Source organism: Balaenoptera musculus, chromosome 13 (genome assembly GCF_009873245.2).
Source record: "Balaenoptera musculus isolate JJ_BM4_2016_0621 chromosome 13, mBalMus1.pri.v3, whole genome shotgun sequence".
Classification (NCBI taxonomy): Eukaryota; Metazoa; Chordata; class Mammalia; order Artiodactyla; family Balaenopteridae; genus Balaenoptera; species Balaenoptera musculus.
This window is the reverse complement of record NC_045797.1, coordinates 8832229-8850226: the sequence shown is the minus strand read 5'-3', so window position 1 is coordinate 8850226 and position 17998 is coordinate 8832229. Positions and strand designations below refer to the sequence as shown.

The 17998-nt window shown below is 40.7% G+C and overlaps 1 protein-coding gene across 1 annotated transcript in view; it reads right to left on the bottom strand.

Annotated features, from left to right (window-relative positions):
• Window positions 1-16533, bottom strand: part of TMEM131 (transmembrane protein 131) — a 195050-nt gene extending 178517 nt beyond the window's left edge. The window contains 1 exon segment of the mRNA XM_036872423.1: window positions 12540-16533. Coding sequence (XP_036728318.1) covers window positions 12540-12723 — 184 coding nt within the window. The 5' untranslated portion in view covers window positions 12724-16533.
• Between the last annotated feature and the right edge of the window lie 1465 nt (window positions 16534-17998).

Sequence of the window (17998 nt, the reverse complement as noted above, 5' to 3'; positions counted from 1 at the left end):
ATTCTATACACAGCAAAAATATCTTTTGAAAATAAAAGCAAAATAAAGACATTTTCAGACATATAAAAGATGAAATAAATCATTATTAGCAGATACACACTTCAAGAAATGTTAAAGGAAGTCTTTCAAGAAGAAAATGATACCAGGTGGAAATATACAAAAGAATGAAAATCACTAGAAATGGTAACTATAAGTAATGATATAAACTAAATGTAAATATATATAAACATATACAAATAAATAAATGTATATACATGTATATTCACACACCTATGTATGCAAATCTCTTGGAAATCTTTTTAAAAAATCATTGACAGTTTAAACAAAAGGACAGTTTAAATAAAAATCATAACAATGTATTGTTAGAACTCAATAACAAAAAGATCCCTGGTAAATCCCCAAAGGCCTCAAAATCAAAGATCTCAGTTTCCACCTTAAAAAACTAGAAGTAATGAAGTAAGCAGAAGAAAGGAGATAATAAAAAATCTTAGCAGAAATAGAGAGACAGAGAGAGATTAATAGGGAGAAAAAAAAACCTGAAATCTGTTTGCCAGAAGAATATTAAAATTGATAAACCTTTAGCCAGATCAAGAAAAATTAGAAAAGACACAAGTTATAAATATCAGGAATGAGAGAAGCGTCACTACTACAGATTCTACAAATATTCAAGAAATAGGAGAACACTATGTACAACTTTTTCAATAAATCTAATGACTTAAATGAAGTAGACAAATTCTTTGAAAGATTTTAATTACCAAAGCCCACTCAGAAAAAGACAGATAACCTAAACAGCCCTGTATCTTAAAAGCTGAGATTATAACTAAAAAAAAAACCCACAAAGAAATTCCAGGCCCAGATGGTTTCAATTGTAATTCTTTGATTGGTAACCACATATTATGGAGAAAATAACACCAATTCCATGCTGACTCTTTCAAAAAACTAAAAAGGAAAAAATACCTCTCAACTATTTCTATGAGGCCAGTATTTCTCTAATACCAAAAGCAAAGACATTACAAGAAAACAGAATACTATCTCTCATGACTACAGTTATAAAAATTCTATTATAAAGAAAACAGTGACAGATTTGGCCAATACATTTTTAAATAATAATAATAAATAGAAAAGTAAAACATAAAAGTGCAAATGGAAACTTGGAAAAATATGAAATCTTTAATTAAGTGTTCATTTAAGTCAAAAAGAAAAATTCAAACACCAACAGAAAGATTGACAAAGATGTGATCAAACAACACAAAAGAAATACAAATAGCCAGCAAACGTGTAAAACAGTTCAGTCTTAGCAGCAATTCTTTTTTTTTTTTTAATGTGCCAGGCACTGTGCTAAGGGCTTGACACCCACGACCTTGGTAAATCTCTGCAATAACTCCATGACAGAGGTGCTATTATTACCCCTACTCTATGGATAGTGAACCTGAGACAGACAGTGGTTAATGCTACTTACCTACAGACACATCGCCAGAAAGCAGGAGATGGCCAGAGCCCAGACCCACACTCTGAATCACTATTTCTACTTCTCAACTTCCTACCTCTTGTGGACGTCTCTCTCATTAACTTAGATAACTCACGGGGTGAGTTTGGTATGTTCTTCCTACCCCATCTCCTTGCCATGCACAGTGGAATGGTGGTTCCCAGAATTCCTTCCTTGTTGATGCACACTTTGATTTAGGTCCATAAATAGAACACTGCCTTGCGTCACCCAGAATTTCTCGAGGTTATGTGATCTTAGTACCCCAGCTGGAGCTCTAACCCTCCTCTCTCTGAACTTGAGATACATCTTACACCTAACTGCATCACTCAACCTGGTATGAAACCATGCCTAAGAAACACTAGCAATTTTTTAAAATCAATTAAACAAAGGGATGTCTTTTATTGCCAAGTGGGCAAGGACTTAAAAGGATAACAGCCAATGTGGGAAAGCAGGCACCCTCACACAGAATTGTTGAAATACATGAATTGATAGTTTTCTTCAAAGGCAATTTTGGCAATATCTATTTTTTAAATGGGGAGTAGCGGGGAGAAAAATGGGGGAGAAGGAAGAGAGATGATGACTGATGTTGGTTCTTTCTACCTGATAGATTACAGAAATTTTTCTCAATTTACTCATCCATATTTTATAATGTTTCATTTTTACAACCAACATGAATTTTTTGTGTGAAATTAAGTTTTCTCAAACTGACCTCTAAGTTGTATGCACAAGAAGAATTATTATATACTACACTGTCTCATTTTATTGGAGATTAAAATCCTTTATTGTACTCTCACAAACAAGCAACTCCCAGCAGTACTGACAGCCACAGAGGAATTGTAGCCAAGAACAAAGAGGTTTAGGAGAAGAAGGAAGAAGGACTGTGGCCCCGCACAACATTAATGTGAGGATTAAAAGAGGTAAGGCATGCAAAGCAATCAGTACAGTGCTTGACACAAAGAAAGAACTTGATAAACATTAGCAATCATCATCAAGTAATTCTAGGCATTACCAATTATAGGCAATAACTGCTTACATAATATATTCCTGAAATGGTACAATATCAAACTTGTATAAATATTATCATTTCATAAATACTTTTTCTTCATTCTGGTTCATCTTTATGACCATCTTTATGGTTTACTGCTTCTCCTACCAAGACAGAATTCCATGTGTTGAACTCCGTAATATGCTAGGTCCAGGAAGAATAAGACCCAGTCCTTAACCTTCAGAAGCTCAAGATCCTATACAAGTATAAATAAACCCAGATGCAGCTGGGAAGAAACTGACAATATTCAGAAATTATTTTCGATTTACAAGAATCTCTAGGATTCCAATAAAATTAGATCTAATTGCCAGCCTGCTCCCTTCTTACTTTCCTCTCTTGTCAACACTATTCTCAGTAACCTATTTTTGAGTCCAGCCATAACCCAAGAGAAGCCCCCAGTACAGCGAGGTAAACTTCTAAATATGAAATAACTCCCTTACCTGTGAAACATAACTACTGCTGAACTAGCCCCGAAAAGAGACATTACCTCTTGATAGTGCTAACCACTACTCTATTATCCATTTGCAAATCAAGAAGCAATACTTCACATGAGCCCATATCACAAATTCATGGAAGCACTTTTTATAAGTGATCCAGTTAGAAAAGCACACCGCCCTCTCTTAGACACTGCTTAGACACCAAGTAAAACTTGAGAATGACAAATTTGAACCTTATTTCAAAGCTCTTTATAAGTACAGTTAAGTCTTAGAAAGCAACTTTGTACCAGAAACAATTCCCTAGGAAAATCTTCTGCTTCCAATTTACTCATTCCCCTCCAAATAAAATCTAAGTAGGGCCTGTGCCATACCATGAATGCAAACGCTAATTAATTTGTACCAGTAGAGTTGGCTTAGGCTATTTCTCAAATTTACTGCTGAGATAGGTTTTTATTAGCACATGTTTTGATTCAAATGTATACTATAACTACATAGGAAAAAAAATAGTTCTTAAGAACCAAAGTTAGACTGTCACATTTTATAATCAAAACTGATTAAGAAAATAGTCACAAACTGTTAGAACTTAAGAGGCTTAAAATACATTTCATTTTATAGGCAAGTAATCTAAGGAACTACCTTAAGCTTGCAGAATTTGTTGTTTCAAAAGCAGACCATGTTTCTTTTATCAAAAACTAGTTCACAACCCTTAGTCATACAATGCAGGTGTGATTTACAATAGCATCAAAAAAGAACAAAACATCTAGGAATAAATCTAATAACCAAGGAGGTGAAAGACTTGTACACTGAAAGCTACAAAACACTGCTGAAATAAAATGAATAGGACACACATAAGTGGAAAGACATCCCATGTTCATGGATTGCAAGATGTAATATTGTTAAGATATCAATATGACCCAAGACAATCTACAGGTTCAATGCAAAACCTATCAAAACCACAACAGCATTTTTTGCATAAATAGAAAAATCCATCCTAAAATCCATATGGACCCTGAGAAAACCATAATTCAAAAAGAGTCATGTACCACTATGTTCACTGCAGCTCTATTTACAATAGCCAGGACATGGAAGCAACCTAAGTGTCCATCAACAGATGAATGGATAAAGAAGATGTGGCACATATACACAATGGAATATTACTCAGCCATAAAAAGAAACAAAATGGAGTTATTTGTAGTGAGATGGATGGACCTAGAGTCTGTCATACAGAGTGAAGTAAGTCAGAAAGAGAAAAACAAATACCGTATGCTAACACATATGTATGGAATCTAAAAAAAAAAAAAAAGGTTCTGAAGAACCCAGGGGCAGGACAGGAATAAAGACACAGACGTAGAGAATGGACTTGAGGACACGGGGAGGGGGAGGGGTAAGCTGGGACGAAGTGAGAGAGTGGCATGGACATATATACACTACCAAATGTAAAACAGACAGCTAGTGGGAAGCAGCCACATAGCACAGGGAGATCAGCTCAGTGCTCTGTGACCACCTATAGGGGTGGGATAGGGAGGGTGGGAGGGAGATGCAAGAGGGAGGAGATATGGCGATATAGGTATATGTATAGCTGATTCACTTTGTTATAAAGCAGAAACTAACACACCATTGTAAAGCAATTATACTCCAATAAAGAGGTTAAAAAAAAATCCATATGGAATATCAAGGGAACCCAATAGTCAATCCTGAAAGAAAAGAACAAAGGTTGAGGTCTCACACTTCCTGATTTCAAAACAAATAACAAAGCTAGAGTAATCAAAACAGTGTGGTACTAGTATAAAGAGAGATTAATAGACCAATGGAATAGAATAGAGAGCCCAGAAATAAACTCCCATGTACATCGTCACATGATCTTTATACAAGGGTTCCAAGACAACTGAATGGGGAAAGGACAGTCTCTTCAACATATGGTGCTGGGAAAACTGGACATCCACGTGCAAAAGAATGAATTTGGACCCTTATCTTACATCACATACAAAAAGTAACTCACAATGAATATCAAAATGTAAGACCCCAAACTATAAAACTCCTAGAAGAAAATACTACAGGGAAAGGCTTCATGACGTTGGATTTGGCAATGTTTTCTTGGATATGACATTAAGAGCACAGGCAACAAAAGCAAAAATAGACAAATAGACTACATGAGACTTAAAAACTTCTGTGAATCAAAGAATACAATCCTAAAAGGCAACCTACAAAATGGGAGAAAACACTTGCAAATCATTTATCTGATAAGGGGTTAATATCCAGAATATATAAAGAACTACTACAACTCAACAACAAAAATAACCCAATTAAAAAATGGGCAAAGGACTTGAATAAATATTTCTCCAAAAAAGATATACAAATGGCCAACAAGCATAAGAGAAGATGCTCGGGACTTCCCTGGTGGCGCAGTGGTTGGGAGTCTGCCTGCCAATGCCGGGGACATGGGTTCAAGCCCTGGTCCAGGAGGATCCCACATGCTGTGGAGCAACTAAACCCATGAGCTGCAACTACTGAGCCTGTGCTCTAGGGCCCATGAGCCACAACTACTGAGCCCATGTGCCACAACTACTGAAGCCCACACGCCTAGAACCCATGCTCTGCAACAAGAGAAGCCACTGCAATGAGAAGCCCATGCACTGCAAGGAAGAGTAGCCCCTGCTTGCCGCAACTAGAGAAAGCCCTCGCGCAGCAATGAAGACCCAACACAGCCAAAAATAATTAAATAAAATAAATAAGTCTAAAAAAAAAAAAAGAAAAGATGCTCAATATCACTAATTATTACTGAAATGCAAATCAAAACCACAATGAGCTATCACCTCACATATATTAGGATGGCCACTATTAAAAAAAAAAAAGAAAGCAATAACAAGTGTTGGCGAGGATGTGAAGAAACTAAATCTTTGTGCACTGTTGGTGGAACTGTAAAATGGTGCAGCTGCAATGGAAAACAGTATGGCAGTTGCTCAACAAATTAAAAATAGAACTACTATATGATCTAGCAATCCCACTTCTGGGTATATACCTAAAAGAATTAAGAGCAAGCTCTCAAAGAGACATTTGCCCACCCATGTTCACAGCAGTATTATCCTCAATAGCCAAGAAGTGGAAGCAACCCAAATGTCCATTGGTGGATAAATGGATAAACAAAATGGGAAAATGATATATATGTGTATATATGTATCATTATATAAATATATATATCATTTTATAAATATATACCATTATATAAATATATATTATATATATTTTATAAATATAGATATCATATATATAATTATATATATGTGACATATATATACACAACAGATTATTCAGCCTTAAAAAGGAAAGATGTTCCATCACATGCTACGACATGATGAACTTTGAGGACGATATGCTAAGTGAACTAAGCCAGTCACAAAAAGTTAAATCCTGCATGATTCCACTGATATAACGTATCTAAAGGAATCAAATTCACAAAAAACAGAAAGTAGAATAGTGGCTTCCAGAGGCTGGGTGGAAGAGAAAAATGGGGAGTTGCTGTTTAATGGGTAGAGAGTATCAGTTTTGCAAGATGAAGAAGTTCTTGAGACCCACTGCCCAACAATGTGAATATACTTGACATTACTGAACTATACACTTATAAGATGCAGGGACTTCCTGGCTGTCCAGTGGTTAAGACTCCACGCTCCCAATGCAGGGGGCATGGGTTCGATCCCTGGTTGGGGAACTAGGATCCCACATGCCACGCAGCCAAAAAAAAAAGGTTAAGATGGTAAATTTTATGTGTTTTGTTTTTTACCGCAATTATATATAGAAATAAATAAATAAATAAAATGGGTCTGATGCTCTATCATGACAGACCATGTCAAGGATCTTCTTAGACCTTAGACATTTTTCAGACCTTTGCCCTAAGTGCTATATTCAACAAAATGAATCAAGAGTTATAGTTTTCTAAAAATCTTTCTAAAGCAATCACAAAGGAATGAAAGAAAAACTGATCTACTACGGATGATAATGACCACCTAATCCAAAAACACCTTCATAAGAATGAACAAAACACCAGAAATGAACATCTGGAGCTCCTAGACTTCTCACAGAAGTCTGAAAGAGATTTCACCACTGTCAAAATCTGATGCCACTAAAAGCCTTTGGATATCTCCATTTCCTCTGAATACAGGGCCAGTTTCTGAGACTATTCCAAATGTCTAGACTAACTTGTCACACCAATCTAGAACTAAGAAGTACATGAATTCACAGAATGCAGTGTAATTTTAACCTAAGCAATATACCAGGTACCTAAATCATCAAGAACTAAGAGTCGAGTTAGTGGCTTCTAATACCAAATACCTGGATCCAAATACCAAATGCCAAATAGCAAATTCCATGGATCATCCATTCATGAGTTTCCTTGGTTTCCTTTTAAGAACGTACATGATCCAGATGTGGCCTGTGATCATTTTAATGGTTAAGAAGTTAATAGAAAGTGATATAGATGCTTACGGTTGTTTAAAACAAAAAAAAATTCACCTCACTTGAACACTTAACACATTGGTTTTGCATGAACTGGCAGGACTGTTCTTTATCCAGCTGGTACACAACAGAATCTACTACCTTAAGTACTCATTCAGGATTAAACAGCTTGACTCTAGGGAGAGACGGCTTGCAAGGGAATCCTAGCTCAACTACCTACCAGCTCTGTTACCTTGGGAATATAACTTAATTTCTCTGTGCTTGCTTCATGATCTATAAATTGGGGTTTTATGAGGACTTGAAATATTAAAATCTAAAAGTAACAAAAGTGATGGTTTAGATAAGTATATGTTACTCATTTTAGTTACAAGAGAAAGCAACATGTAGGGAAGAAAAAAGTAGTGTCACCCTATGTCTTACTGTAGCAGAATTGCTAATACCTGCATCCAAGTTCAGAGTTTTACCTGTACTCTGGACTCTCAATCCAGGTTTCAGATATGAGAAGGGGAGGATAAGGTCATTCTAGGCAATGCTCTGTTTAAAACTGAATGCCTGAGGGAAGAGATATGGGAACATATGTATATGTATAACTGATTCACTTTGTTATACAGCAGAAACTAACACACCATTGTAAAGCAATTATACTCCAATAAAGATGTTAAAAAAAAACTGAATGCCTGTTATGTATCAATACATATTGCAGATGTTGATAGATGTTCTGCCCCATAGAAATTCCAGTCTGGGTGAAGAATGACACCCATAAAACAATTTAAGGAGCTAAACAAGGCAGTATATGATTAAGTGTCAAAATGAATGACAGCTGAGTAACAAAGACAGTGCAAATTCAGAGAGGGGACTGCAGGACTTTAGAGAAGTGGAGAGAGTTGGGAAGTGAGGGCCTAGGGCAGTGCCCCAGGCAGGAGGCCAGAGGCGGTGGGAGAGCTGCCCAAGAAAGTTAACAGACACTGATGCCACTCGGTAAACGGTCAAAATCGATACCAACGTGGCAGAGAGAATAATCATGGCATTAATAAAAACTGGGAAACCAGAGGTAGCGCCAGAGAGTTCTGCTCTGGACATGTGCAGCATGTGGTGGTGGCCAGATGTGCATGAGAAGGAAGACAGACAACGGGGACAACAGGGCAGGATGATAACCAAGAAGTACGAAGTCACAGAAACGAAGGAAGAAAAGTTCCAAGCAGCAGCTATCAACAGTGCCTGATGCTGCTTACAGCAGATAAGGAAAAATTCAGCCAGAGAAAAAAGGCCTCTCAGTCTGACAAGGCCAATCAGAAAGCTCAAGCTACATGCAGATGAAGGAGAATTTCTGAAAGATCAAGCACCAACAATGATTTCATTTTCCCCCAAGAGTAGTTTTGCTTATTACTACTCTGGATGATAACAAATTAGATGATTTCACACCTACTCCCAAAAGCTGATTTTTTTGGCAGGTGTCTATGGGGATGGCTGCAGGGATTACAAAGAGGAGCAAAACTGTCCTTAGCAAGAGGAAGAGAGAACACACTTTTTCCAACTAGAGGATTCCAATGATCCAGGCAGGAGCAAACAGCTTTTCGTAAAAGCAAGCAACGAAAGTTCTTTAGTGAAGCACTATGAATGAATATTCTACTTACTAGGCCCTAAATTAAAAAGTAATCACTCTACCCCCATGCAAGGATTAAAACATTTCACTCTTAAGAAAATCACTCTTAAAAAACATTTTTACATTAGGAAGTAATAATTTGATTAGAAGAAAGTAAATACCGCTCCTGATCAATTCTACCATCCTAAGACAAAAAAACCTAATCAAATTAGGTTTTTATCTCTTTTCTTCTGGCCTTTATTCCTAAGCACTCTGTTCATATGCTTTGGAGAGAGAACACTTTCGTACCCTCCTTCTGCACTTCTGTCACAAATACAGCTTTAATTTGTGCACGAAACTAAAGTATCTGGTAGACAAATTTAAAAGTCCTAAGAAAGACTGTCAAACTTCGCCCTGCCATAAATCGCCAATTAATGATAAAACACGTGACACAAATATAAATTGTCACAGACTAAAACAATCACATTCCTGAGAATTTATCCAACTTTATATTTACTAGATACATAAAATGTAGCTCTTCATTTATAATAAATTAAAAGACAACCATGCCCTCCAAATACACATTTCACAATGAAACTATATTATACATGATATATGATGCTTTTTTTTAAAAGCTCTTATTTGCTTGTAATAATGAATGGGCTGATTTACAAATAAAAATACCACTAAAAGTTATACGTTTAAGATGTACACACATATTTTCACTATATATATTTTAATATTTTTTCACTACACACACACACACACCCCTGTTTTAACTCTTCTTAATATCTAGATCTTCGCTTCAAGAAAAATCTTGACACCAATCCAGAATAAGTAAGTTAGTTGTAGTAATTACAGTAACTTCTATCTCTGGCAACTCTTTCAGAGGTCCTTACAAACTGTAGAGCAGAGTCAAAACATCTTCAAAGGTCCCTTTTCTCTGGGCTCACACCCCCATAGATCAGTGAAGACAGATGTTAAGATATAGGAGTGTTAAGACATACAGGATGTTAAGACAAAGAATGGCTCACGCTTCTGACTTAAAATTAACAAGATCTAGTCCAAACATGAAAAACTGCATTAGCTATTTCTGCTGCTTTCCTTCCAAAGACAATGAGTTTTATTTTGTTTTGAAGATTTTCTAGTGAGATACTGCTGCAATAGAAATATACTAAAACACAAAATGCCCAGAGAAACATCATTAAAATTGCAGGTAAGTCTTAACTTTGAAAAATTATGATGGTTTATACTGCCAAAATAAACACAAAAAGTCCTCAGGATGTAAATGGACAAAGTGAACTCAGCTACCTTCATAAATCTGCCCAGATTTTCTGGAAAAAAACCCAACAGCATCCTTTGGGGGGTGAATGGTGCCAAATTTGCGGTATCACATTCATGTAAGAAAATCAATCTCACTTCTACTCAAACAAAAACTACTAGAATCTGATCAGCAAGGAGGCTGAAAGCACTGGCCATTTTTGGAACTACCTTCATGGAATATTTGATTAGAGCCAGATCCATTTATGATGGGCAGAGTCCTGTGTTCTATATTAGTATAATTACCATCAATACCTTGAATAGCTAATTTCTCCATCCAAATTGTTCATCCAGACAAAACATGGGCCACAAAAGGTGTCTGATTCTGCCAGGACCTCTGGCTGATTCGACCACATCTTTTCATCCTTGTACACCCTGGCAGGTATTCTCCTCCCCTAACGCTTACATTTATGGGTATTAGAAGAGGTGTACTAAAACTTATAAACTATACAAAAGAGAAATTAGCAAATATAACCTAGGCTGACATTTCTCAAACAAGGGATCTGTTTACTTAACTATACACCGAGAATTAGCACATAAAATGGCTGTTGGAAAAATAAGCAGCAGAATGACAATACAAACTTAATGTTTTACTAGACTCAATCATTTTATTTCCCTGTGCTAATGACCCATGAATATAATCACTCACTCAAACAAATGTTAAATGCCTACTGTGTGCCTGGCACTGTGCAAGGTAAGCAAAGGCAGAGAAAAAGCAGGACACAATACCTGCCAAGTACTACTTTAAACTCAAGGAGACGTTAACTTATTGTACTATTTCAGACTTATTGGACACCAACTACATGCCAGGCTGTGCTGGGCACCATGGCCACACAAGAACCAACTGCAGATCTGTAACCAAAGATTAACTATGACAACCCCAGGTCTGACTAGTCCTAAAGCAGCAATATTTTATTCAGGAAATAATCTTGCCTCTGTCAATTAATCCTTTCTACAGATGGCAATTCTCTGAATAACTTCCACCTATGTTAACCCAGACTAAGGTTGTTTAGAGTTAAGTGAGAGAATGTACTGTTTTGAGCCAAAAAATAAACAGTAAACTGAAACACATTGCACTTTAACATTAATTTGGTTTGCTTTGCTGTTGCCCTCAGTAACAATAAAAAGCAAGTGACTTTAGTCGTAAAGTAGAAAGAACATCAACCCTAAAGTCATTGTGGCAAGAAATTATTTTCTTTCAGTGGCAGTTTAGTGTGAAACAGAAGCTAAACTAACAAGTTTTGCTTAGGTTTTTAGAAACCATTCACTTTTAGTGATTTCTTCATGAAGGCTCTGCGGTCACTCATTTCCCCAGGCTCAAAAACACGTAGTAATGACAAAATTACAGATCTGGTCTTCTCGGTTACAAAATGATTTTTAACCCTGTAAAAGTACCGGTGTTACAGTCATACAATACTAACGAGAGTTTTAAAAATAGGGGTCAGCCCTTAACTGTAAATTATAGATAAAGGTTTGCAAACTAGAAACTTGACATTGGTTTTTAAAGTCTTTCACATTAAAGACAATGACACCCAATTAGTTATCTTAAAACAGGTAAAAAATATAAACAGACTTTCAATAGCTTAATAGAGAGCTAAGCAGAATTGTGCTACAGAAAGACAGAACTGTTAGCTAAACAATCATCAATACTGCAAAGCGATACTGAAAAGGGAAGCTGAAAAAACAAGATTCCTCCCCCCAAAATGTTTGAACAAATGCAAAGTAAAATTCGGTAAGCTGTCTTGAAGCCTCTCCACCAGTCTCGCTATTTTTACATTTTAAAGTGAGCTCTGTTCGCACGCCGCTATTAAAACCGCAACCAAAAAAAAAGTGTCCTCAAATTTGCCTATTAACAGCAATCAAGTCTAAAAATATGCCCCTCCTACCTATTGAGCCAAGTGGCAATAATATATGAGAACTCAGGAAGTTTTGAAATGGCAGTGACAGGAGACAAGAGGGAAGACGAGGGGAAGGAATCACGGAGAACAAGAGCAACTCCGTGCGGCCAACGCCGCGAGTTGGCATCCGAACCGCAAGTTCCCGGCTCGGGACGGGACTCGACCGAGCAACTTCGCGCCGGACCGAGCCCCGCGCTCGGCCGCCCTCCGAACCCAGAGCCGCAGCCCTTCCTCCCCGGTCGCAGCCCGGCAGCGGCCTCCGCGAGGGCGCGGTGACAGCCGCGGGGCCGGGCCCGGGAGATGCCGGCCGGCTGACACCCACCTTCCTTCTCGGCCCGCGCCGCGGCCACGACGAGGGTCATCACCAGGTGCAGCGCTCCCAGGAAGCCGGCGGCCGCGCTCCGCGGGCCCCCGCCGCGGCTGGCCGCGGGCTCCAGACCGGCCCCGGGGGACGTGGAGGAGGCGGCGGCGGCTCCTGCTGCTCCTCCTCCGGCCCGCTTCCCCATCCCTGCCGGCCGCGGGCCGCCGCGCTCGAGATCCGGCGCGGTCCTTCTCGGCTAGTCGGCGGCGGCGGCGCGGGAGCCGTGGTCCGGGCTCTGGCCGCGGCGCCGGGGGCGAGAGCGGTTCCGGGCCCAGGGCTCGGGCTCCGGGCGTGGGTCTGGGTCCGTGCGTGCGTGTGAGCGAGAGTGTCACTCACGGCCTCGGCCTCGGCATCGCTTACGGAGAGTCGAAGCGGAGAGGCCGCGGGTCAAGCACAGCAGGCGGCCATACTGGAAACGGGCACGGGCCGCGGGCTCTGGGCGCTGGCCTGCGAGGGGCGGGGCGCAGCCCTCGGCACCGCCCCCGCCGTGTCGTCACCTGGGCGGCCCGCCCGTCTGTCTGCCCGCCCCGGGGTCCGTGGGTCGGAACTCCTCGTCCCGCCCTCGGAGGCCCTCGGCTTCAGTGGCCCGGAGGGACGAGGGCAGCACCCCCCCAACCCGTCACCGCTGGCCCGCCGGGGAGGAGGAGGAGGGAGGCAGGCCAGGGCCCAGCCGCCAGGACTTATGATGGCGGCTCAGGCTTCGCGGAGGCAGTGACGGCGATCACGTGAGGACCGGGAGTCCTGGACGCGCAGCCGCCCTGGTACGGGGGCGGTGCCGGGGAGGGGCTGCAGGGCGCTGGGGCAGGCTGGGACGCTGCTGTGAGCAGGGGACGAACCCCTGCATCCCTCGTACTGCAATGCGAGAGCCTTCTAGAGGACTGAGTGCGCGTCCAGACCTCGAGGCCCAGCGCGGAAAATCCATTCCAGTGACTCCTCCTGGCCGCACCTCCGCCTCGCAGCCGCTTCGAGAATACCCACGGCCTGATTGAGTTCCTGGTGGCGCTGCCTTGGGGACGCGGACCTGCTCTATTCATCTTTGTAGCCTTCAAGACATAAAACCCAGGAACGCTTAATGGAATCCTCCTGCCCTTGGATTGTGCCCACTTTGCTGCGGGAAAGCCCTTTGGGGTGTGTGTGTGTGTGTGTGTGTAAAGCAGCAGTGTCCCTGGAGGCAGAGGGCAGACTGTTCTTAAGAACAGCGTCCAATGTTCATGCTGGCTTTCTCCGTCTTGGAATAATTCTTAAGACATTTTATTCACATATTTCCTTCAAGGCTCAACACAAATGCGGTCTCTCTTCCTTCAGGAAGCCACCTCATGCCTCTTAGATGCCCTTTTCATCTTAGGTCAAGGTTTTTCGTGGGCGTGGCTGTTCGCTACAAACTCCCTCTTTAATCAATTAGTAACTTCCCCTAATTCCTAATTTAGTAACTATCTTAGTAACTTCCCCTAACTACAGAGCCGTTTGCTTATGCTTAGGAGGATTTGTTGAGTGAATCCTCGTATGAAGGCCAAGTCCACCCCTAATAGGTCTTGGAACAAACTACATGGGAAAATAAAATTTCAGGAAGACTTACAAAAGAAACTCACAGTGCTAGCCTATGCAGTAGTCTTCTTTGTCAAGCAAGCACTTTATATTTTAATAGCCTTACCCTGATTTTTGAAAAGCACTTTTACTTTTCTGAATATTAGAGTCAGAATTTAATCGAATTTTGTTCTCGATATAATTAAATAGGAATAATTAGTATTATCTCTAAGTTGGCTTTTCCATGTTTGTATCTGGAAGGCTTTTAACTCACCTAAGAAATCAAGCCCAAGGATAAGTAACTGAGTGCCTTAGCTGGGTCAAAACTTACCTTCAATGTGCGGCACAAGGACTCAGCAGCCCTTCACCGACTACCAGGTTCAGGGCAGACAAGCCTCTTCAACCATGAAATGCTCAGGTTCTCTTACACAGGAATCGACCACATCCTCTGATTAGCCTGAGGCTCAAGAGCCCCATGGGAACTAAGCATATGGCTATAATTGGAGCTTAGACATATACAGACCTGTTTGATCAGAGGCTGATTTCCCATGAAGCTAATGAAGCTTAAGCTTTAGGGCCCCTCTCTTGCACAAGTTTCTTCCAAGGCCCTGCATCTAATTGTGTGTTTATAAGCTTGTGTTCTTGTTCTTTAAGCCCCCCACCCCCAATAGCTGTGTAAGCATTTAGGGCCCACCATACCTGTACCCCCCCGTGCCTGATGGATGTTGGGAGTCACAAGGGTGATGATGGAAGTTTGTTCCCAGGAAAGGGCAAAGAGACTGCTGGGAGAATAATAATAAAAGAAGAACTTACTGGACAGCTTGGTAAACTGTGTTGGAGAGCACCTGGAGTTGAACCGCCATCACCCCATCATCCCCTCTCCCCCAACAGCCATGTGCCTTGGGAAGGAGAGAACTACGTTAAAACTGAAGGAACTGGGAATTCCCTGGCAGTCCAGTGGTTAAGACTCCGAGCTTCCACTGCCGGGGCCCGGGTTCGATCCCTGGTCAGGGAATTAAGATTTCGCGAGCTGCACAGTGCGGCCAAAAAAAAAGGAAAAAAAAAAGCGAAGGAATTATCACCAAGGACCCTTCTGAAGTTCCAATTAGCAGCAGACACCCCTCTAATCCCCTTTGGGGAATTAGAGAGACCTGGGCATTTGGCAGGCTATTTCACTGGCAGAATCAGCGAAAAGCGGCTAAACCTGTGCTTCTCACAGTGTCGTCCCCAGACCAGCAGCGTCAGCATCACCTGGGAACTTATCAGACATGCACGTTAGCAGACCACATCCCGGCCATGTGGAATCAGAAACTCTGGGTTGAGGTCCTGCAGTCTGTCTTTTAACAAGCCATTGGGTGATTCTGATACATGCTGAAGTTTAAAGACTATTGCACTAAGTTGGAACATGCCAGAACTACAAACAGTTGGGACTCCTCACCTTCTAGTCAACTTTGTTCTCTACCCAGATTAGTAAACTATCGGAAGCAGAGTTAAAAGGGACTCAGGTGAACTTGGGCTTAAATCCCAGCCCAGCCTTTATTAGCTACATGATGCTAGGCAAACTACTCAACTATTCTGGCCTCAGTTTCCTTATCTGTATAATGATATCTAATAAATTGGGGGAAATTAAAACACCAAATGAGGCACAGTGAAAGTTGCAATGATCATTGATTTATACTCCCACTTCATTCCACAAAATATCTAAGGAGGCTTACAAGAATACTTTCATTGCAATAAAAATATATATGAATTAAAATTTGGGACCTGGAGGGGAAAATACTGTTGGAGTCCCCAGGGCTCCATCTCACTGGCCCAGTGGTTGACTGCACATGGGCTCCTGGTATTTGACACCATCTATACTCTTTTTCAAGTCTCAACTTTATGTCACCAGCCAGACCTCACTGTCCCTGTTGCTGCATCTATTTGACATCTTAAACTCACATGAACTCCTAATCTGCTCCCCAAACCGTTTCCACCCACAGCTTTTCCGGTCTCCAGGGCAACTCCAACCATCAGTTGCTGTTTCTCATCACCTCCATGGTATACTCTGGGATGAGCCCCATCATCTTCTGCCTGGATTTCTGCAAGAACTTCCTAACAGGTTTCTCTGTGCCCAACTGTAAAAGGAAAATTTTCCACTTACAGCCCTTGCCTAGGAGATATCAAAATGGGATGCTATGTTATACCGCAACTGGTTCAAACCAACTGAAGCTGATAAAGGACTGTGAACTTTGAGTGACCCCTAGGCCAGACCCTTATTAGACCTAACTGAAGACTTGTTTCTGCCCAGTGAACAAAGTTCCCTGTTTGATCCAGCACTGTTCTTTCCTATGAGGGTGCTGGTTTTCAATCTTAGATTAGCATCACCCCCATGAACCCCCCTTTCCTCTTTCTAGCACTTAAAAAACCCTGACTTTTCCCAATTCATGAATTAGTAAACTTTTTCACTGATGTGTTTCCTTGCCTGACAAGTATATAAACTCAGCTTTGATTTTATTTTTTTAAGTTCTGGTGGTATTTACTTTCTTTTTTGACATAAATTTGCATGTTTATAGTCTATTGTCCACACAGCAGCAGAATGACCATTTAAAACATAAGATACCTTGCGTCCCTCCTGCAGTGGCTCCCATCTCAGGGTAAAAACCAAAGGTCTTCTGCTGGCCCACGTGGCTCTACACAATCTGGCCCCCCATGAACTTTGACTTCCATTTCTACTGCACTCCCCTGGGGTCAGTTAATTTCAGCTGAACTCACCTCCATTGTGTTCCTCAAACATACCAGGGATGATGCTTCTCCAGGGCCTATGTCCCAGCTCTTCCCTCTGTCTGAAGTGCTTTCTCCTCCCCCAGTTCCCTGCTTGGCTCACTTTCTCACCTCCTTTCAGTCTTAGCTCTGTCATCACCTTCTTAGCGAAGCATACTCTGATCACCTTTGTTAATACTGCAGTTTAATAATATATCCAACCCCAAGTCCCAATCCTCCTCACCCTGTGCTCATTTTTTCTTTTTCCATAAAATTTATCACTCTCTATAATACTATTTAATTTACTTATTCATTATGTGTTGTCTTGATCTGTCTTTCACCTCCATCTGTTTTGTTCACTGATGTATCCCAAGCTTCTGGAATATATTAGGCTCTCAGTAACACTTATGGAATGACTGATGTATGGATGAATGAATGAATAATTCCAAAAGATAAAGATGGGTAAGACATAGTCCTTTCCCTCAAGGGAACTTAAAGTCTTAGTGGATAAGATAGATACGTACAAAATGTAATAGGAGGGAGTGAACCAAAGGAGAGATGAGGAGGAGAATTAAATGAAGGCAACTCTGGGTTCCACCAATATCTTTATTTATCCAGCCTTTGCAACTTCTACTGTTTTCCCTTTGTTTTCAGTTATCTTTCATCTAGTTCAGAGTATGAATAAAGCCCACAGCAATAAGGGAATAAGAAGAAATGTAGCATACTGACAATCTTCTTTAATATACAGAGTAATCTGCTCATTTTGTCTGCTGCGTGCCTTATTCCTTGGTAGGTTTTCCATGGCATTATTCTTAAAAAGAAAAAAAATCAATTCATGAAGCCCCAGGTTTAAGTCTGTTCAATTATTAGGTAAATTGCTGTAGCCTAGGGTAAGGCAGATAAACCCCAGAAAGGTTCATGATGCAGGATGAGGATAGTAGCTTTGGGAGATGGTGGGTTGAGCCCACTATTTATGTGGATTTCATCCTATTAGAAGCTTTTTACTCAGATATTCCAAGAAAACTAGATGCCTTTGCAGTTTCCAAATTTACTTGAACTAAGGCCTCATCGATGACTGTAACTGCTACCACATTTACACCTCTACGAATACGCATTTTGCATTAAATGCTAGAATTAACTATGGTTTTGTTCAA